We start from the raw sequence: 23,275 nt of genomic DNA on the forward strand, positions 1-23,275 counted from the left end.
ATATTTTAGCACAAGAATCCGTGTTTATAGGGTTCTAGTTTAATGATCTGACACTGAGTTTGTTTTTAAGACATCAAATGCTACTACGTGTTTTTTAAAGGTTCTAAATCAGCATTTGAAAAAAAAAATTAAATATGGATCATGCCAACTACATTATTTACTAAAAGTCTGTATTCTTGTCAATTGAACAACTTTAAATATTCTCAAATTCTATATGTCACATAACTAAATCATTCTAATATGCCTTCAGTGTCATTTGTTGAAATACAGTAAGTTGGAATTGTATATTAGTATGGTAACATTCTAAAAACACTGCATAAAATTAGACCTATACTCACTCCATTTATATATATATATATAAAAATATATAAATATATATATATGTATATACACTCTTTACATTTTATTTCCAAATTAGCAATATTCTTATTGATATTATTATGTGGGGTTTAAAAGGTGGGGCAAAACCAGAAACTATAAAGAATTAGTGCTTTATACTCATATACATGATGTAGACCATTGCATAAAAAGTATTTCCCTGTTAAGTGATGTGTCATATGCGTCATTTTGTTTTCTGAGCAGTCTTGCCCCTTTCTAACCTCTGTCTTCTTTAGCTTCACCACCTGTGCAATTTGCATGTTTTGGAAACAATTCCATAAACTCTTCTAAAATTCACCTTTGATAAAAATGCTTTTGAGGCTTAGATATTGCTATTACTGTTTTCTTTAGGACAGAATTTGTCACATATTTTTCTCTGGCATGGGGTATGTCCAGTTCTTAGATTCTTTTAAAGTTTTGGGGCTGAAATCATGAGCAAAGTGACAACTGTTATGGGGTTTGATTGCAGCAGCACCAATAGTTATTTGTTAGACCGAGTCTAAAACAGTAATTGATCTAATTTGAACAAATCATAATCTAATAATGTTATCTAAATTACATATCATGTAATTGTTGGTAAGCATATGTGCATATAGGTAGATTGTGTGTTATTTACAATAAGCGGTTCTGTCCACAAAATACTGCTGCAATCCCACAGTAGTATTATGTGGTGTGCCCACATAACTGGCAAAGTTATGGAATTGTCACAGCCTGTGCCACATAATTACATAGCTGTTCCACATGAATGAAATAAAGAGAAAATTGCAATAAAGGGTTCAAAAAATAGAAAATGGAATAAAATGTATATCTAATGCCGAAAACACTACCGTATAGGCAATGAAATAATGATGTGGTTTGTCCACACAGATGGCTGGAGAATTTTGGGTTTAAAATTTACATGGGTTCTTATTTAAAGGTTGAAATGTGAACAACTCCTACTACTTTTGCACAGTAGGTCAGTTAAAAGCTCTGAAATCATGATAACAATGCAGTTAACACTTAGCTTCAATTATTATCAAACATTTCTGGTAAACTGAAAGAAAGTGGAAAATATACAGTAAAATAAAAGAAAAAAGAGAAAAAGAGAGAGAGAGAAATAGAAGAGGAAAGCATTCCTGGGCATTTCCAGTAGTCATATACTTGATCACGAAATCTCATGATGTGTAATAGGATCTCTGGTTTTTATGTGTCCCATAAGCCTGCATTCTGAAAGTACTAAATTAATACAGTTTTCTAACTGCTATTTGTGCACATTCCAATAAGTTCCAATTCTTCATGGATACAAAATGGTATTTCAATGGTTACATATAAACAGTAATGTCTTAGCCCTTCTGATTGGGGATTATTCCTATGTAGTAACCTGCAGTAAATCTAAAACCCTATTATCTGAATCTTGGTCAATTTAATGTTTTTTTCTTACTAATACTACCATAGAAGTGTTTAGGAAGACATACTGACTTCCTAATTAATATGACTGACTTCATTAATATGATTTTGTTGAATAACAAGTAGGATAGACTTCCTGAGTCTTTTTTTATGACGTTTAAGTTACCTAAGGGGTTAACCACTTCACTGTTGATCGGTATCTCCAAATCATTTAGATATAACTTGAATTTAAAAGCGCTTTTTATCTCTGAAGAATACCTTGATAATTTTACATAGGAATAGGCAAATACACAGATGCAGAGATGTGTTCAAGGAAAAGATTCCGCTTAACTGAACTTAATTTCCAATTAATTGGAAAAAAAATTTGTAGTAATAAAACCAAGGGCATAAAGTCTGAAGAGTTGACTGTGGAGATCACTACAAATGGAAGTCCAATACTACAATCTGCAAAAAGCTGTATCAGTATCTTAAATTTCTTCCAAATTTTGGCTCTAAGCTATAAATATAAAAGGGAAGGTTTTAATTAACTTCAGAGGACTTTCAACCAGCTTCTTTACAAACCTGAAATTAAGTTTGCTCCAGTGATTAATACAACGTTAAATATTACTCTGACTGTAATTGGGTGAAAACACTTATCTTTATTTGAAATAAAATAACAAATATCAGGGAGACAAACAGCCCTAATAAAAACTAGCAAATAATCCTGAATAGTGTTGTCTACAAGATGATAAAACCTCAGTTTATATGATGGTAGGGATCGGATACTGTGGAAAGGCTATCTTTTTAAAATACTGTGGTCTCCTGGATCTTTGGGAATTGGGATATTAGAAAACTTTTGCATTGTGTTGAAACAGGTTAGATGGAATTAAGAATGGTCAGTTCCATTGTTTTGAATCTCTCTGAACATCACAGTGATTGCATTACTTCTACTAATGAAAGACTAAAAGCTTCCTATTTAAAGATTTTGAATATAGAGAGTTCTCACAGGCTTAAAGCGACTGTAAATATTAAGTCCAAAAAATATAAGAATTGGCAGGATTAAACATTACTCTTTTCAAAACTTCTTGACACTGCTATGGAAGAGAAAATAAAATATTGATGTTGACCACAATAATAAAGCCTGCTGTCTGTGCTAAGCAAAACTTTAAAATCCTGGTCATTAAACAAAAGGCAAGCATCAGAAAACAAGGGATAAACTTTCTGTGTGGACACAAAGGGTATGCAGTCACTAAGGAAGAGTGTAAAATCTCTGTATCTTTGGAGTTTTTGGTTTGAAAATGCAAGGGCTTTTTAATGAATTTTACATTAAACAGTGACTGAGTAAAGACAAGGAAATGAAACAGGTCTCCATTTCATCTGAGTTCTCTGAGTTAGACTGGACTACAAAGCCTGTCTGCATTGGTGTAGTGCTGCTCTTGGTACAGGGAACTAGTTTGAACAGGAAGTCTGGAGATTGTCTCCTCCAGAATAGCCTACAACTTCACAGTAACAGCATTTTCCTGAGAAAAAGGGAGCTGCAGGCTTTAACTCTCTGGGAGTTGAGACCCAGTATCTCGATATCTGATTGAGCAGTCATGCTACTACAATGTTACAAAAAAGTTTGATGCCATTACTACTAGCATAGTCTTTCCTTTTCTGTAGTTTGTTTGGTTTTATATATAAAAAGAAAAGGTCTTTACTCACCTAGCTTCCGAAAGACACCAAGCTTTTCAGCCCAGATAGGAAGGACTTAATCTGTTTTTCTAGACTCCATTTTTAAAAGTCCAGAGACTAGAAAATTATATCTTTATGTTTATTACTTCCAACTGACTGACTCTACACTGGGAATCTTGTAGATTTTGTAGATTGTTCATCTGCAGTGTCTTATTTTTCCCAACATTGTTACTGGCCCTCAGTATCTAGTGAACAGTATAGTTAGATGACTGCATAGTTTTCGTTTCCTCCATGAGTAAAAGTGAAGTTGTTTCTGCAAAACTCACAATCTACAATTTACAATGTGTGGAAGATCCAGGTCAGAGTTTTTAAACTTTGCCCTACATGCCATTGCTAAAATGAAATATAATTTTCATTTCTATTTTGCCATATTTATGTGCAGGTAACATGCCTCAGGCCATGACCACTGGATGTTAGAAGTTTATAATTCATATAATACTCTTGCCTAAAGTATAATTAAAATGTTGTCTGATAGTTATGGCTAATTAGCAAAAACCTAAAAGATTAAATTACTCACTGGGCCTTTGTCTGATTGAACTGATATGTGTCCTGGATAAAACATAAATATTGCAGGAAATAATCCAATATGACATCTCTGACATTCAACTATAACTTAAATTATAGACTGGTCAGTAAATGATCTTAAGCTGTTTAAGGTTTCATCAGCCGTCTGCAAGATTGATTTTCTTCAAAATTACTGTACTAAAATGTTTTCTTTTGTTGTTGCATTGACTCAGATCACAAACCACAATTTTAAGATCGGCTCTTATTTACAAAAGTGCTTTGACATAGTGCATTTGTTCAGCCTAGGCAACAAAAAAGGATTGTGGTATCATTTTGAAGAAGGTTGTTTGACAGACCCTGTTTGTTTATTTGGAGTAATGTGAGCTACATTCAGAAAATGTTACATTTTGTTTCATGATTGTGTACATTCTCTCCCACTGCTTCCAGGCAAGCCCTGTAAGCAGAGAAGACATGGATTTAGAACTTGTTTCTGTGGCCAGTGGAAGTGCTTTGACTGAGAACAGAATAAAAAACACGCTGCCACACAGACACTCAACAAGATCTTCGAGTAAGTTATGGGTTTTTTCAATATCAGTATTAAAGATTACTTTAAAATGCTAGGTAGAACTGAGTGTGCTTGAAATCCTTAATAACACATGCTGCTTATCCTTATGTTTCCTTTTTACCTAAATCCTTTTCATTCATTTTCTACAGTTCTGTTTAAAAACTGCATCTTTAGTATCAATAGACTTTCCTCTTGTGATTTTAATGGAAAGTTACCAGTGACATATTCTAGGTCTTCTGATGTTTGAGTTCTTAAAAGATTTTCTTTTCCCTAAATTATAATACAGATTTGGTTCTTTAATCTTCGCTTGAATTTTTTTTTCCAACAGAGCTTTTAAAAATGCATGTTTTGTTAGCTGAATACTAGAACACGTATCCTAAATCAAGGAACAGATTTCTGTCATGTTGATTACTCATTATGCTATAGTCTATGATCCCACTGAGCTTACTATAGCTCAGTAGCAGAGGATCCCTTTAAAGCCTTGTATTTTTACCACTCTAATATCATACAACTTAACAAAATAATCTATATATAGAAAAAATACAAAAATAATACTTGAGTCATAAAATGATAGATTTTTAAGTTTCATGCCTTACTTTGTGTAACAGAATTGAAGAAATATTAATATGTTTCTGATAAGGTCGTACTATATTTTGTCATTTGTGTACAATATCTTTTTCAAATACTTAAAACTCCAACGTCCAAAAATACACATTACGAAAAATATAAGCTGTGTTAAATAATTTTGTCAAAGTCATCAGAATTCCTAAAACTTTTAAGTAGTGAATTTTCTTGAAATGTTTTATGTCGAAGAAGAAAACGGATTATTTCATAAATTATATGCAATTAGTGGATTGGCTTTTTGATTATGTTTTCAGATGTGCTGACTTTTCACTTTCAGCGAGAAGCAAATTAAAATTCAAGAAAAACATGTAAAACTACTTGATATCTCAATTTTTCTGGCATACTTTTTGAAGGTTTTGGAATAAAGATTTATTTACATTATATTAGTTCACCACAGTAATAGTGAGTACAATTTGTTTGTGCTTATTCACTTTATTTACATTCCTAAAATTAGATTAGATGAAATTTATCATCATAGTCTAAGTTAATTTTGTCCATGGAGAAAGAATATGTTCTTTCTCTATGCCTGCCTTCTTAGAAAAGAACGACTTGTGCCCTGACTTTTCTTGCTTCTCTCCATTGGTTAGTGATGAAGCCATATCATTTAAGTTAGATGAGATTCCTAGCTGCTAAGATCCTGAATTTAGATGAGATAACTCTAAGCTACAGATGTCGATGGCAAATTTATCATTATATTCTTATATCCAGAATAGAATGCATGCATATCTTGAATAATTGAGTTAAATAGCATACACTGTATTCATGTTAATGTACAACTGCTCTCTAGATTGTAACCTAGACTGTATCTCCATCCAGAAAAATAAATAAAAGTAATCTCTCTTGACAAATATAGACATATAGAACTTGCTTATGTTAGGAACTTGGGAAAGTTTTTTTCTTCAGGATAGAAAAAAGGTGTCACTGTAGTGTACCTTCAATAAGGTGAGACTAGGAAAGGAGCAGGAACAATAGTCAAGTGGCAGATCAAAAGTGTGTGTGAGAGAGAGAGAGCAGGGGCGGGAGGCGGGGGGAGAGAGAGAGTTCACAGTAATATACATATACTTCCATAAAATACATATCTACTACGCCATAACTACATATTCATTCTCCTTTCAGTAGTCCAGAAACTACATTAAAAAAGGCCCTGGTCTTACACCTTTTTACAAAAGTTTCTTCATGTGTGTTTATATAAATTTTATCATCATGGATTTGAGAAATTAAACAGTGATGATACATGCAATGGTAATGCATATTCTATATAAAACCAAACATAACTATTACCTTTGTACGTTTCATATACTGTATGTTGACATGTTTGTTACATTAGTTCTGTTTACCAAAGACTGTTGCTTTTCAATGATCAAAAATAAATTATTAACCCTGTGGGATCCTTAATCTAAACATATTATAAATTTGCCTTTACTTACAATGTATTTATTATAAAATGCTTTCATGCTGTATAGTCTCTCTTGGTTTTGCTTTCTGAAATTTTAAATGAAGATGCCTGAAAACTATTTCAGTGATTTAGTAGGTGTATCCCCTTTGAGTGAACTTGCTTTTGTATTATAGATTATTATAAAGATTCTGTGACTTTAGAGGTGCTGTCATTTGAATAAGTTATTAAATCATGTTCCTTATATATAACTTGTAATTTAGAAATTCTATCAATAAATTGTTGAGATCTTAAGGCTGGAAAGTGAGGTTTAAAAATGCAAGATAATGTATACTACATATATATATTTTTATATATACTACAGGGAAATGTACTATGAATGGTCATATCTTTGTAAAGACAAAAAAATGCAACACTTCAAAGTTATCATCCTTTTATTTGCGGGGGTTTTTAGAAAGCCTAAGTCAGGATTTTCAGAAATATTTTTGAGAACTCCCCAACCATTATGTACTTCATTTATTTTCTAACAGTGGGTTCTTTGAATTTGGTGTTAAAAAATTTTAAGTCCCAAATCTACTATTTTTCTCGAAAAGTTCGAGGGGGTAGATAAATGACTTAATTCTGTTCCTTGAGAAAGCAAAATTAATTAAGTAATAAAAGAAATGCTTTTAACATAGTATATCTTAGTTTAAGGAAAGCATTTGTTTACTTTAAAGTATTTGATTTGGTTCCCTGTTACACATTCATGACTTTTAATTAAATTGACCCAGTATTAGAAAAATAAAGCTAAAAAAAAAATAAGTATAACCTAAAGAAAGAGTAGCCACTGTTCGGTTGGGCTCTTCAGTTATCTATCTAATTTAGAACCTTGCTTCTGTTGATGGACAATTATTATGATCTAAGAACATACTACTTTATATTCTTTCTGGAAACCATAGTTACTACTTTATAATCCCTGGTAACTATTTTTTCTATTGCTTGAGGTGATTTTGTTTGGGTGGGGATGGTTGGGGGGTTTTTTTTTGTCCATTCTTATCTGACCACTGCAAAAATCTTAATCTCTGTGGTACCTAGTCCCAATAAGTTGCAAAGTAGTTGTCTTAGTATGGCCTTTTGCTGATTATATTTTCTGCCTATTATTTTCACATAGATTTACCTTGCTTTTGTAAAAAAAAGGACAGGAAAAAAATTCTTTTTCCCTGCTGAATAATTTTTCTGTGATACACGTACATAAGACATGATGGTTAGTGGCTTACAGTCACAGTTATGTAAGATTCAAGTATCACTGGTATTTTTATTAACTCCAAAACAATGGCATGAATTGCTGGATGTATTTTTTGTTTCCTGAACACTAGTAGTGTAGTCATCACTAAGTTGCAAGATGGGCATAGAAATATTTTGCAAGAATTAGAAGTTATGGATTTTTTAATATCTGACCAGACAGGATGATTTTTTTAATATGCTAATGTCCAAATTGTGAGTAGGCTGTGACAATCATCAGCTACTGTCTATCGTCCTAATCTGTTTCTGGCCAACCAATGTTGGACCTTTAGATGAGTGTCCTACATAATTACATTGTCTAACTGTCATCACAATTTTGTGGTTTTCTTTTCTGTGCAAATTTAAACTTTTTTTCATTGCACTTGCCTTGGGAACTGCAATCTTTTGACAGGCATTTTGAGAAGCACCAGAATTTGAAAGTGGAAAGCAATGGGAGCTGTGCCTCTAACTGTTATTTTAAATACTGTCCAGAATTCTTAATTCTTCTCTTCCCTGAATTATAGCTTTTCAGAGAGCCTCTGATATCAGAAGAACACTGCTTTCGAGGAAAAAAAAAATTTCATTCCTTCATCACTCTTAGTTCAAAAAATGGACCCAGGTATATCTCCACTAAAAAAAAATAAATCACTTCTGTTTCTCATATAAATTCAAACTTTACTATTTTGTTAGTCAGTGAAATTAAATTAATGAAGCTTAATTATGCATTTCTTACAGTGGAAAGTCTTCCAACTCAGAGAAAAAAAACCCCATAGTAACTTTTGCTGTATTTTCTTTTTACATCTTTTCAATTGTTTTAGCTCTTAACAGAACCTCCGCATTGATTTTTTTTTTTGCCTTCCTTTCTTTGATAATGAGAGTCTTTAGAATGTCCTCAACTTTGCTTTAAGCAGTGTATGGTACAACTTCACTTAAAAATATTCTTACTTTCCTGTTCCTTTCTTCTTAGCATCACTATTGTCTATATATTCTAGTTCAAAGACTGCTGTCTTTCATTTAGGATTTGTAAACTCTCTGTGTGTAGTAAACATCTCATTTTTAAGCTCTCCATGTCATTACTTATATTTTACCCAGAGGTCTCTTGTGCATATTTCTTTCTTGCTTGCTTTTTCTTTTTTCTTCTTTTTTTTAATGGAGGTACATACATATTTTTCTGTGTATTAGTTAACTATCAAACAACGTATACCTAATCTTTTTGAACAGACTACAGAATATTTTACAAGATGCTGCTTAATTCACTTTGAGGTTGAATATTAAAAAATTACCTAAATGCAGATTTTAAAAGGCATTTAGAACTTGCTTTCATTGAATTTAACAGGCTAGGGAGAAAAATGATACATGATCTCATGTAATTTCATCATCTGTGTTTCCAATTATGAAAATAATTCAAGAACAGATACACAAAGGCATTTCCGAAGTTTTAAATACTTAACTTTATAACGTGACGGTTGTCTACAAGGGCTTGGGGGTTCTTCAGTGTAGGTGTGGTTTTCTTTGTTTTTTTTTAAAGAGAAACCAGGTTAAAAAAAAAAAAAAAATTCTAAGACATTGGCTTGTAGTTCACTTAAATACCCACTTAGAACCATATAATGATTAGACAGACCAATGACAAGGATTTCTGTCAAGTGATATGAGTAAATAATAACAATTTTAGGTTTCTTTTGCTATGGAATATTTGTCAAGTAGATTCAAAAATATTTCTGAGTTCAATGCACTGAAAGGTCCAGTAGTGAATGTTGGGCTACTTCAGGTTGTTGCACTGGATGGTGAAGATACGTCTATGAGATCATCTTGCCCAAGTCAGTCTTTCTTTGCCTTTCTTTTTTTCTTTTACTTTTTCTCATTTTAATCGCTGTCTTTTCCACACCTGTGTTCTGTAATCCTTTCTTTTACTATGAACAGTTCCTGTTTCTGCTTCTCCAACTTCTTATTTCAGGATAAACTTCCTCCTCCATCCACTCTTAGGCTTCTTTCCCACATATGCCATCAAGTCTTGTGTTTGTTTCCACACATCCTGGCCTGATTACCTTTTTCCTCTCATGCTCTGTTCCTTTTTGTGTCCAGATTATTCCTGACAGTATTCCTCAGATTCATCATCTCCTAGTTTAAACCTCCTCCAAATCTGGCCTGATTTAATGTACTCTTTAGGCAGATTTTGATTCTAGACTCTTAATGTACTTATTCTTTGCATCCTTCCTTATCATCACCTATATTTTCACTACTTAAAAATTATGTAAGTTCTGAGAATTAGGGACCATATAGTGCCCCAAAATTCATTATCTTTATTCTTACTCTGTTCCCCTTTGCTAATTCACAACTTCCTTCTTCCCTATATTTTTCTCTCTGCTCTGTGTCAGTCTATTTGTCAAGTCATTCTAGTCTCTTGTGCCACCTGTGCCACGGTATTGTTTGCCAAGTTAGTTTTAGTTTCTTCTACCTTGACTCCAAGTCAGTCTCATCTCTCTCTTGAATTTTAGTGCCAGCCCTCTGCCTCTTCTCAGTCTCCTTCCTATAGGACCTTTGATTTTTACTTTCTCCATGATTCCTGTAGCTATTCTCCATCTGCCACAGACAGCATGGAACAAGCAGGCTTTTAAGTTCCATGACTTAGCATGATCTTCAACCTTTGCTTTAGGATTAGTCATGCTTAGCTCCATATAGTGTCATGGTAAAGCATGTTTCCATACTGACTGATATTTTAGTGAATATAGCCCAAAAAACCATGAACTCCTTCTCTGATCATGGAAAAACTTCAATTGGTGTATACTTGACCCAAATTTGGACATATCCTAAAAGGCAGGCTCTGTTACTTGTCAGATTTCAAGCCCTGCAAAGGGCAACATAAATATTTTATTTATTTTTTTAAAAGTGACCAGCATTTCAGAAGCTTCAGCCAAAGGCATATACTCAGTATGTAAAATTTCATCCTAAATGGTCAAAATTGGAGAAATAGATAAAGAGCTGAAACACAAAATAAATTCTGAACTTTAATAACCAACTGTGCTGAAAATCCTATTTGCAGTTAGAAAAATGTTGTATTTTACAGGAACGTATTTGTTATGTTTACTTTAAATGTGTGGAATGGAAATTAATAAATGTTTATAAATGCTGCTTGTGAATGCTAATCTCTGTCTACTCCTTCATATGATTCAGTCACATTTTAGGGTTCAGATTATTCAAGTATGTAATTGTCAGCAGGATCTAGTTAGAATAGCATCAATGTTTGATAAACAAAGAAATTTAAGTTCATGGCTTCTACCAGATTTTAAAACTCATCTCTAGTCCTACCAATGTGAAGTCAAGAAGATTTATAGACAAAATTCTTTATTTACTTACCAAAAAAAAAAAAAATTAATCATGAGTGTATTCTGTCTTCAAATCTCCATACAGCAAGAAGATGTATCTTTACATATCATGTGGGATTTCTTATAAATTCCTCACAAGGCTTTTCAGTGCTATTTAAATATAATTTTGAAATAAAAAATATAGTGTAAAATTACAACACAATAGTGGTTCTTTTATGTAAGCAGTACAACTAAAAAAAATTTTTTTCATCCGTTTTCAGTATAGCCATAAGTAACATTATAAAAAATAACTTTTCTTATATTGTAGCTTTTACTTTTTTTACAGACCTACTGAACCTGCCTTCTTTCCAGAGCTTAAATTGATGTAAATGCTTTGCTGCTAAGGATTTGTTCTGGTCACTTTCATTAAAATGTTGAAGTTTTTTCTCCATGCCTTCTTATGCTGTATTTGCTTTTAAGTAATACAATATGGTAAAGACTTTGAAATAAATTATATCTCCAGACACACAATGTTAGGTGGATCGATAAATACCCTATGACGTCTACCATGCATCATAAAATTTCTATCATAACCTGTTTAACAAAGCTTTTCTTCTTGGACACCAAGAATTTGATTCAAAGCATTTTACATATTGCATCACTTATCTAAACAGAGGATATGTAAGCCTTAACATTTGTTAAAAGACCCAGACTTTAACAAAAAAAAGACCAGAACAAATCAATAGCAGAAAACAGATTAAACAACCAAAAAGTGACTGCTTAGAAATAGAAGCATGTGAAGTTACCCCAAGACAAGCTTTCAGCACATACTCAAAAGAAATGGTTGTTTGATATATACGGGCACCTGAAAGTCTTTCAGACCATTCTGGAGCTTCATATAGTAAATTCCTACAAGTAAGAGAACATACAGCCTGTTACAACCTGTCTTCCAAAGGCTGCTTTTGGATAGGAGAAATCAAATTGTGTTTTTGGCTAAGATTTGTTCCTACATCAGTTGGTATTAAAATGACCGTGTATTGTGTTAAATTATACTTAATACACTTGCCAGGTTCTATTTAATTCTAGTACAAGTAGTGGTATAATAATAATTGTTATTGTTGTTGTCAAAAATATCAGCACTCTATATAGTAAACCCAATGTAAATGTTTGAATTTATGTTTAGTAAAGATACTTAGCTTATATACAATTAATATATTTAATTTATATTCAGTAAAGATAATATTTTGAAGAAATGTGAATCTTTCTGTTGTTGCCTTTGGGTAAGGCCCACTACAAATACACTTAAGGAACATAACACAAAAGAAAAGTGTTATGATCACAGTTGCAGTTATTCATAAATCACAAATACGCATGTACATACCTATGTGTGTATGTATGCATATTCTTCAAATATATGCCTTACAGATCTCCTTATTTTTATAGCAAAATATGATGGTAAATGTCAGCTTTTATTTTATCAGTAAAAAAATCTGATAATAGTAATTTTTTTTCACTCAAATATGTTAACCATTCATTTGCAGGACACATTGTAGTTAAGAGAAAAATGGAGGCATTGCAAATCCAAGCTTACTGTAACAACTGTTATTACCATGCTGTAAGAGAAATATATAGGGTCCCTCAAAAAACCCCAAAACAACAAATACAAGTGAAACATATATAATAAGGATTCAGCTGCCTATTCATTTTGATATGTTTGGGGATTTCAGTTTGGGTTTTGGTTTGGGTTTTTTTTTAGAAAAACAAGATTGTATTTTTTTAGGAACATTTCTCGGTTCAGTCTATTGATTCAAGGTGGCATTTTTATCCCTTACCAGGCTCTTATCTTCTGTAATCCCCTCGGTATTGACAAGATTTCAACCATTTGCTAATGGAGTTATCTTTACTGAATATTTCTGAAACAATTGTCTGTTTGAAAACAGTAGAATCAGAAAACCTGTTGTAAACACAGGTATATATATATAAACATATATATATATATAAACAATCCAGAGGTTTTTTTTTAATTGACATCCAATTTTTTTTACTTCTTGCAAGATTCTATCTAGATGCTTACTTTACGCTTAAGTACAAAAATGCTCGTACCTAGATTTTCCCTGGAATAGCAAAAGACATGAAGTAAAAGTAAGCATAATAATTTGTGGCCACATGTATGATCAATCAGGTAAATCCTATATTTGTGATGCATTCCATTCATTATTGGATTATCATTATTGGATTAGATATTAGGAAAAAGTTTTTCACTGAAGGGGTGGTCAAGCATTAGAGCAGGCTGACCAGGGAAGTGGTGTCTGGAAATGTTCAGAAAACATGTAGATGTGCTACTTGAAGACATAGTTTAGTGGTGGACTTGGCAGTGCTGGCTTAATGGATGGACTTGATGATCTTAGAGGTCCTTTACAACCTTTATGATTCTATGATTCTATCCGTATGTTTTCATTTTTCTTTCTGTTTGGTCTTGCATTAACTAGGAGAAGGAACTGCATATTGACTAATACTTCCATTGTAAATGAAGTTTCATTGCTTCATGACTCAATTTTTCAATAAAAAATAACATTTAAGACACGAGCATTCTGTAAGTATAATGTCTAAGAAATAGTTATGATAGGAATAGGAGTAAGAAAACTGCACCACACTGGTATGAACTCTTATGCGTTCTTGAGAATTCTTCTTCAGGGAATAGACTGTTGGATTTCCATGCCAGCTCTGTCTTTCACCACTCCAGTTAGACCAACAACTGGAACAGCAGCGGTGACAATAATACCCATCTCTCAGTACTGTTCAGTAGATATTGAGAGTGCTTTATCAGAAGTGCAAGCATAATTATGTCAGTTTCAAAGATGGAAAGATGGGACTTACAAAGGGAACGATTTACAGTGATTTACAACAAACCTGTCTTGTAGATACTGCATTCCAAATTAGTTGATCACTCTCTACAATGGTTTTATTTTCTTTGGCTGAAAGTGCTGACATCTATCTGAAGGATGGAGAGAAAAAGTAGTCTATGCTTTAATTCAGTTTGTCTATGTCACAAATGTTAGTGAAGTTTGAAGCAGACCCCATGAAATCTAATGAGACTAGATGAAGAAAAAGGGACCCATGACTGTCAGACTTTGGGAGAGTCTCTGATTTTTTAAACCTATGTTCAAGGGAATAGACAATCTACACCTTTAGAGGTATCTGGATTTTTGTGGAAATACCTTCAGGCTGATGAAGTTATCCTTCCCTATTACTGAGGGTCTGCAAATCTTGAGCAATGATTCTCACCAACATGTAAAATGTTTTGCCAGATAGCTTATATGCTGATTACAATTGTGTATATGCAAGTTTAATAATTTGTTACATTTCTTGCACAAAATATTTGACTGCTCTACCCTCTAAACAATGTGTAAAGCAGTTACAATCAAAAATAAAAAAATAACTTCGTGAACTTTTGACTCTGAGATTTAGGCAAGCAGAATTCATGCTATGATGGATGTGGCTGTAATTCTGACAAAATAAAAGGATGTATTTGTCATTTATGAAGACTTTTCACAAGTTTCTTGAAGCAAATTACAGTAGGTCTTTGAAACAATAATATACATTTCATACTGGCTAGGCTTTGCAAAAAAAAAAGATTTGAGAAGGACTCTATCCACGCTTACTGCAAGCGCGCCGGTGGCTAAAAAGGCCAATGCGAGATATGCATTTTATTTGCAGAAGATGCCTGTTGGCCTTGGTGTACCAACTGGGTGAAGGGTGGAGATGAACTTTGGTTAGGCCACTTTTTCTAGGCCCCTCTCTGTGTGAAACAAGCAGTGCTCTCCTTGAAAAAGGCTGCTTGGTCATTCAGGATGCTGCTGAATGAGTCTGTCATCTCCGGGGTCAGACTCAGGCAACCAATGTCCTGAATAGCCTACATGCAGGGTTAGGACTGCGGCTTCCAGTGCATCTTATCACTGCTATTTCGTTCCTCACCTGTCGCTGCAGGGCTTTACAAGTGTGGGTATGTCCTTTGAGCCTGCGCAGTGGATTTTTTAGGTGAGGCTCAGCTTGCACAGAACTAGTCTCACTTTTTACTCCTGAGGTTCATCTGCCAGGGCCTAGCAAGCTTGGACGGTGACAGCGAAGTCCTCAGGATGTAGATTTAATTATGTAAGAACAATACATCCCTTCCAATTGCATGTACTTATGAGTTGGACAGCAGAAAACCTGCATATAGATTTCTGAAGTCCATCATAAAAACAATATTTAGCAGTATACACAGATTCATAAACAATTGAGGTTGTTAATCCAGAAATATCAGGCAATTAGGATGAATTTGATTGACTGTCTTACTACATTAATCTTTCACTTCTAGACTAGTTTTCAAATTCATTATTGATAGGCTTTTTCTAGCATTGTATTTATTCTGTTTTAGAAATAATGTAATAAAAAGTATTTTTTGTCAAAATGTAGAAAGAAAAAGCTGGTAGATCTAGTTTACCTGTATTAGTGATACAATCTTGAAGATAAATGCATAGGAAAAGCAGTCACAAGCATAAGTTAGCCCCAAACTTCTTTTCAACTTTAAGCACACAATAGCTATTTCCTTTCTTTTTATTATTATTTTAACAAAGAGCATATTCCAATCTTAATTCATTTTGTTGTTTAACAATGTTTTCAATTTCAGAAAATATTTCTTTAAATGAAAGGCATGCAATTTTAAAAATATTATTACCATGTTAGGTTTATTTTGAAGTTTCACTAATTAACCACTTAATTTTAGCATTAACCACTGATTTTAGCGTTTCAGCCTTCAGTGAATATGTTATGGTTCCCAGGCAAAGGAATTAATGGAAATTTTACTGCTTTATTAAATAATATATTTTGCTCTTTAACAAAAGAGCAGTGCACTAGAAAGATCTACTACTATTTGAGGCGTTAAATAATCCAAAGGCAGGGAATCTGGGAATTCTGTAAAGGCAAGACATCAGTACTTTAAACCTTTAGGAGGTACACCTAGAGTAAATTATATATTTTAAGAAAAAAACAAATTACTACATTTGTAGAACCATAAGAAAATGAATGGAGATAATGTTAATAATACTTGAAAGCTCTTGATCTCCAAAAGAGACAACTGTTTAGTAAGATACATTTACAATAATTCAAGAATTTACAAGAAAGGGAATTAGAGGCTTCTGACATTTAGATATAGCAGGCTACAGAAAATCATCCATGAGAAACCAGAGAAACTTTGAAATTTATAGCTATGTTGTATATGTTAGTACATAGAGTGATATTCAGTCATATGATTTAAACTTTGTTCACATGTATTGTGAGAAATTTATTTTGTTATTGAGAAGTACTAAAAAATTAAACTATTAAAAACACGAAAATGTATAGTCAATAATATTTTCCTTTAATAAGTGGTAAAAGGATATTAATAAAATTTGTAATTGATAAGCTATCATTAATTATATATATACATAATACATTAATTATACATATACATGTATATACATATACATGTATATACATGCTGATCTGCTGTACTACAAATATCATATCATTGTCTTGCAAAGTTTGGGTTGTCTTCCACAGGTGCCAAAAAAAGATATTTCTGGGCATAAAGTGTTCATTTATGCTAAAAAAAATACCCTACCTTTGATCAAGTCTACTGGTTATTTTATTTAAATAATTTTTTAAGTATTTTGTAGAAATTATTGTCTAAATTACTCAAGCATCGGTACGCGTGACAATGAAAGTGATTGTTTCACATGTTTCTGTGTTTTCTTAAACTTGCTGTGGCACCATCCAGCATCTAAGTTTAAGTATACCTGGACTTTGAACAAAAGAAATCTCTCTTTCATTTGTTTCAATAAAGTAAAAAAATAACTTGTTAATTAGATATATCTAATTGAACTAGTTCTCCATCCACTGGAAGGATGAGTTTCTGAGTCAAAAGCATTGAGTATCTCTGTAAGTGTTTAAGTTCAAAATGGACAGACAATTGCGCTTTTAAAAAAATGATAACTTTGTGTAGTAATTTTACTTTGGTTTTGGATAAGGAGTTTATTTTTTTAAGTATTACATTGTGAAAATACTTGTATTACTTTTAAAAGTAAGCAATACATAATTACGAAATTGTGTGCTGTCAAATTAGACATAAAAATATTTTCATCCTAAAAAAGATTATGATACAGTAAAATTTAGGGAGTTTTGGTTGGTTACTTGGTTTTTAATTTCACATGTCTGTTTATTGTTTAGAAAAGAATATGTCTACTCCAGAAAAATCATGTTTGGGTCCATCTCGTAAAGAACGGATATCATTTCGAGACCATCCAGTGCAGCTCAGCGGAGGATGGGGAGCAGGCAAAAAAAGGCAAAAGCTTAAAAATATTAGCTGAATATTTGAGATAATTTAACTAGTTGATTTAATCAAATATGGAGAGCATATGGAGACCTGTTTCTTTTTAAGCCAGTGAATATCAATTGTTGGATTTTCGTTTATTACCAATAAAGCAGTTTCAGTTAACTACATTTGACTTATTTTATTATACATGGTTACAGTGGTTTGGGTTTTGTGTTCTTGGTCAAAGTATTTTATACCTGTCAGTAAGTTATCATAGTTTGTGTTTTCAATTGCTTATACGTTCATGTGGTGTAGAATGCCGAACTGATTAACTCTACAAGGTTTGTTGTACAGTGACTAAGTTTAGGCTTGCTTATAAGAACTGGATGAGAAGTCCAAATGTAATAAGGGTTCATGTGATGTATGTCACATATTGAAACACTGAATTCTCATTTTCTCACTAAATAAAATACATGCTTGCAAACTGTGTTCTGAGCTATAACAACCATCAATGCTATTTTTAGAGAAGTCTGTTTAGAATATTTTACTGAAGCAGCAAAAATTCACAGCAACCTATAAATGGTGAGAATGCACTTTTCTTTTTTTAAGAATATGAGAAGTCCTTTGGATTTTTCATCATGAATTATTGTCGTAATATGATAAAGCAACCTGTTATAGTTTTATATATACTTTCAAATACTTCTAACAGTTTCCTAGAGGATTAAAGAAAAAATATAATTGTAAAGGTTCCTATTTTGTTCTGGGGTAAAGAAAAATTAGACCTACATCACACTGTTAACCCAACTTAATTTGTTGAATTGAATCTAGAGAAGGCTGTCTTTGGTATTTACTTGTCTGGTTTTGTCTGATATTGTGAGCCTCAGCTCCCTACAGACAGAGAAAGAGGTGGGGGAAGGCAATGGGGCTTGAAACTTCAGTAAGAAAAGAATATAAACTCTTATGTTGTGGTAGTTTTTAAAATGTACTTACATTGCTTGTGACATTATTTTGTGAAGTGCTTTTTATGCTAACATACACATTTGTATGGCTTAAAAGCAGTTACCTCCATTTTTGTGAATACTCACGTTAATTCTCAGATAAAAAGATGGTCAATCTCATGGAAAACCTCCAGTAAATACCCTTGCTTGTTTGAATCAGTGTCCTGTTTTTATTATCATTTTCCATTTGAAAAGTCAGTGCAGCCTACTCGAGAAGAGATGTCTTTGCCTTTTTGGGGAATTATGGTCATTTGTCAGCAGGACATAAAATATCACTAGGTACTTATGCTATCTAGTTGCTTTTGCAATGTATGTAGTTAGTGTTAAACTAGATTTCAGAACCTGCAGTATAAATAATATTAAATGTCACCCCCAAAGACTGGAACTTCTGTGATTTCAATTTTAACGTCAGGTTTATACGTTTTATAGGAAAAAAATTGTTACTTTAAAATATCTACCACTACGTGTGGCAGTGTGTTTAACCACTGTTACAGGTGTTAACTGGAGATCAAAAACCAAAATCAAGTAGTTCACAATTTAACATTTCTTACAGATTATCCCCTCTATTTGTCTAGAGTAGCCATAGTATACTGCACATCACCAGAGCTGTAAATAAGATACTTCAGATTTCATGCAGCTTTCTATGTTTATATCATCTATATAATCTATATCTGCATCTCCCTCTATATCTAAAAACAACCTTCTGTATAAAAGTTATCATACCTTGTGTCTTTTGTTTTCTATGTGTTTCTGAATGAGAAATATATCCCAACCTAAATAAAATGTTTTGGCAGCATTTTTAAAGGCATTCTATTTTGCAAAAATAAAAGGTTGCTTTTTAACATACAGTTTACTAAATAACAAATTGGAATAGCAATATTCACTGACGGGCACTTTTGGATTTATAATATGCTTAGTCTGCTTGCTATTCCATGAGCTAATATTGGTTATGCATAGGTTAAGTAGTATACCCAACACAAATGAAATTATAAAGTATGTCAAAACAAATCGCTGTTTTCCTTACATAATATTGCAATGTGTAATAGTATGAGGTCTTATTATTGTATCCAAAACATTTTTCTCAGAATTACAGTGTTGAAAATACAGTGTGTCTGATCAAATACAGATAAACGTGCAAGGGGCAACTTCTGTTCAGTCTAGCAGAAAGATCTTTATTGCATTCAGGAATAAGGTGAAGCAACCATCATGCCTTGCTGTTCATAGTCACATCTTACAGTATGTAAGCTCAGAGGTGACACAAATGATACACATGGTGAATATTTATTACATGATTTTTTCAAGACCTACTCTGCAAGCAGTTCCATGATTTTTTGTGTCTTTTCAGGGTTTTCTTTTCCTTCTTTCTTTTACATTTTCTTTTTGTTCTTCTTTTCTTTCATCTCCCCCCCCCCCTCCCCCAGATGCAGCAATTCCCATTTAGGACAAGAACATATTCTTAAGTTTCTCTGCTTGTAGTGGGTTTGAACCCATGACACTGCCAGTCTGCTCTGATTTTGGAGTGTCTGAGTCACAGTGACAGTCCAGCAAAACCTGCACCACAGATCCCCAAAACTCCGTTTCTGGATGTGCTACTGCCTTTGTGGTGCTCCAGACATCTTCACAGCTTTCTAGCTTCATCTCCTCGACCCTTTTTTCTGTTCCCTGTAGATCTTTTAGGAGGAGGGACATCATATGAATAAGCTCTTTTAAAAAAATCTTCCTTGGATGTATGAAGCTTGAGACTTAGAAATGTGGAAAAGCATTCATTTGAAATTAAGAAGAGAAAAACTAAGCTGCATTTATGCTTTGAACCGTTGATGGATGTCATTCCCCAAATTGGAAAGCTTTCTCTGAACTCTTCTGAAGGGACCCCTGGAGTGTCTTTTCCTGTGCAACTTACCTGAAGGTATGCACAGTAGTTTGTTAAATCCTCTGCTGTTTGAATGGGGACATTAGGAAAAACACCTACAACAACAACAACAACAACAACAACACAAAAAAAGCTCCCCAAAATGCATATTCTGAATGATAACGAAGTGCTAGTGGTACTCAGATCACCCACATCTGAATCACAAAACACGGGCAGATTTTCCTACTTACATGTTTAAACATGGTAACCATGCTGACTCAAAAGATTATTTCTTGTTTTATCGGGTATGTAAATGACCAATGTATACCATAGATACTGCTTTGGCCAGGCTGAGTTGGTGTCACATTTTGATGAGTAAATAATTATAATTAATTGTTATTAATCCTATTATTCAAATGTGCATTCATTAAAGGTGTGTTCACTGTACATTTTTCAAGAACATGCCGCAAGTTGAATCCTATTCTGGCCTCTGACATATGACTGCAAAACTGCCACTTGGTCTTCTATTACAACTGTTAAAAGCATTATGAGAAATATAATGGATTAATATCCCTTTAATTTCAAATTATCGTGATAATGACAATGTGTATTTATGAAGGTACAGTCTTTCCTTGATACACATTGAAATAATAAGCACTCTTTATATGCTTTTCTTTAGTGAAAAAAAACACCTTAAAAGTAGCTATTAATTACCGCATGGCCCCCAAAAGGCAGGAATAGAACTAAAACTATATTATAAAAGATTGAGTAGCCTGATATTACATCTGAGAGTCAAGCAGTTTGTTCTTAGCCTTACTAACTGGGGAAAAAAACAACCAACCAAACAAAAACCCCCAGCAAACGAAGTTGTTTATGTTTTGTTTATTTCTTTTTGCAGTCATAAGTGAAAAATGAACTATTTTTATAGGAGTTTTGAAAAGCATAAGAGCCTTGAATATTAGTCTGTGTCAGACACTGCAGCAGTTTCTAGAGCCTGTATGAGGAATGTATATCTGTACATTCATATATACTTTCATATAAGGGATGTCAAGTGGTCATGGAAGTAGCTGTGGATGAGTAGGAATAGACAGCTCTTGCTTCTCACATGAAGCAAACATGCCTAGAGTAGAGAAGGAGACTGGTATGGCCTGCAAGTGACAATATAAGTAGACTAAAGTAGCTGTTGCATCTTGTGGAGAACTGCTTTCCTGGTTTCCAAGGTAAATGATGGACAGAAAAATGCCCTTGGCTGCATCTAGCAGGCACTCTTTGAGCCCCAAAGTTGTGCTGAGGGTTTGTTAGCACTGAGATCCCTACTGGAGAGATGTTCATGAAGTCCCGTGATGTCAAAAGAACAGGGACTGGAGTTTCAAAGAGATTTTTAGTAGAAATACTGTGTAACTGCCCCAGAGTGACCATCCTTACAAGGACTGGAAGTTGAAGTGAATGACGTTGTGAACTACCCTGTTATTTACAGAGCGTTTTGACAATTGGATTGTTCTCTAGAAGCCCAAATGGACTTCCTCCATTATTTTGGTGAGAGATGCTGACACGACTGGTTAGCACATACCATCTGCCAAGGTCTAGCATTTGTTCCTCTCCTGATCTTCATTCGAGTGTTAGGTTTGTTTGGAGTTAGTAACCTTTTCTTAGTTGATTGATTGCTATTTATATAGTACTTTTTTCTTTTTGCATAAAACGTGAAATAAACCAAATACCCAGGTATATGTAAAATTATTTCTGACTGAAATGCCACTGATAGCTTTTTAACAATAAAACAGATAAGAGCATTTTATGTTAGTAACAACCAATGCCGATTCCACTAGGTTAAGAAGTGATTTAAAACATGTTTACTATTAGCTAAAGGTCGGGTTTTCTTTATTCCTACTTTATTCATTTGTTAAATTTTGCTTATACAAAGAAACCAGAGATTAGCTTTTTAGGAGAGATCGCTATAACTGTTTAGTTAAATTCTACTAAAGGATAAGTGCCTCTGTTTCAAGACAGCTTAATTTTCTGTGCAAAAAAGGAGCATATAAAAATAAAATAAGATCTATGTTCCTGCTGCATTCCGATCATGAGATGAGAGCTGCCCCGTCCAAATGGCATGTTTTCTGCTACCGTCACCGCGGAAGGGTGGTTCGAGAGGTTATTCATTGTAAGAACACAAGTCAAGCCATGAGCTTGACTCTAATTTGCCTAATACGTTGCCATTTGTAGCTATTGAATACATTTTCCTTTAAACGACGATGTCCTTATTGTGAGAGGGCGCCCTGAGGGGTTAAAAAAGCACAACTAGGCGAGAAGATAATACATCAGCCACGCAGTCTCAAGAAATGGTAATTTCTAGTGGCTTCTTCTCTTCCCCCTGCATTTTACTCTTAATTTGCAGGTTCTCTGATAGCTGCGGCGCGCCGAGTGGCTGCGGCCGGTGACAGCCCGGAGCGGCACCAAGGGGCTGTGCCCGGAAAACCGGCACAGACCGACTGTCTACCATTTCACGAGCGACAGCTTCATTCTGCAGTGCGGGTTCACCCCCACTGAATTCTGTGCGACTTTTGACTGAAACTAAAATAAATTACCGAAATAAAAAGAAAAGAAAGAAAAGCATCAAACAAAACACCCCCCCCCAAAAAAAAAAAAAAAACAAACAAAAAAAAAACACAATATCAAAGAGCTGCATTTTATGCAGCCCCTTCATGTTTGTGCCGTTTTCATTGACTTTTAATTGCGGGTAATTACTCGGGAAGTTGTTGCCTTTATGTAATGTACAGCCTGGCCGTGTGCCGAGTTAAGTTCAGAGCCGTGGCCAGGGCGGTGCGGGAAGGATTTATCCCTGCTCTGGGGGGGTGATAAGTGGTCAAGGGGCGACTTGCGTTCACCTGGCCGGCACCTCTTGCCCTGCGAGCAGGAGGCGAGATAGGGATTCATGCTTATCCAGTTTCGCTTTACCTGATTACTTGATAACATGA

The 23,275-nt window shown here is 33.8% G+C and overlaps 1 protein-coding gene across 7 annotated transcripts in view; it reads left to right on the top strand.

Annotated features, from left to right (window-relative positions):
* LRRIQ1 (leucine rich repeats and IQ motif containing 1) overlaps positions 1-22,853 on the top strand; it is a 111,907-nt gene extending 89,054 nt beyond the window's left edge. For 3 of the 7 annotated variants that reach the window (XM_027905478.1, XM_027905479.1, XM_027905483.1), the window contains 2 exons: positions 4,429-4,549; positions 22,696-22,853. In XM_027905478.1, the coding sequence (XP_027761279.1) occupies positions 4,429-4,549; positions 22,696-22,847 (273 nt within the window). In that variant the 3' untranslated portion in view covers positions 22,848-22,853. Of the gene's footprint in view, positions 1-4,428; positions 4,550-12,960; positions 13,005-17,371; positions 18,200-20,122; positions 20,354-22,695 lie in introns of those variants that run through there. The other 4 variants (XM_027905484.1, XM_027905482.1, XM_027905481.1 and 1 more) reach the window with 4 other exon arrangements.
* The last annotated feature ends 422 nt before the right edge of the window (positions 22,854-23,275 follow it).

This window comes from Empidonax traillii, unplaced genomic scaffold (assembly GCF_003031625.1).
Source record: "Empidonax traillii isolate 1590-97213 ecotype Southwest subspecies unplaced genomic scaffold, ASM303162v1 scaffold1159:size167780, whole genome shotgun sequence".
In the NCBI taxonomy this organism is placed as follows: Eukaryota; Metazoa; Chordata; class Aves; order Passeriformes; family Tyrannidae; genus Empidonax; species Empidonax traillii.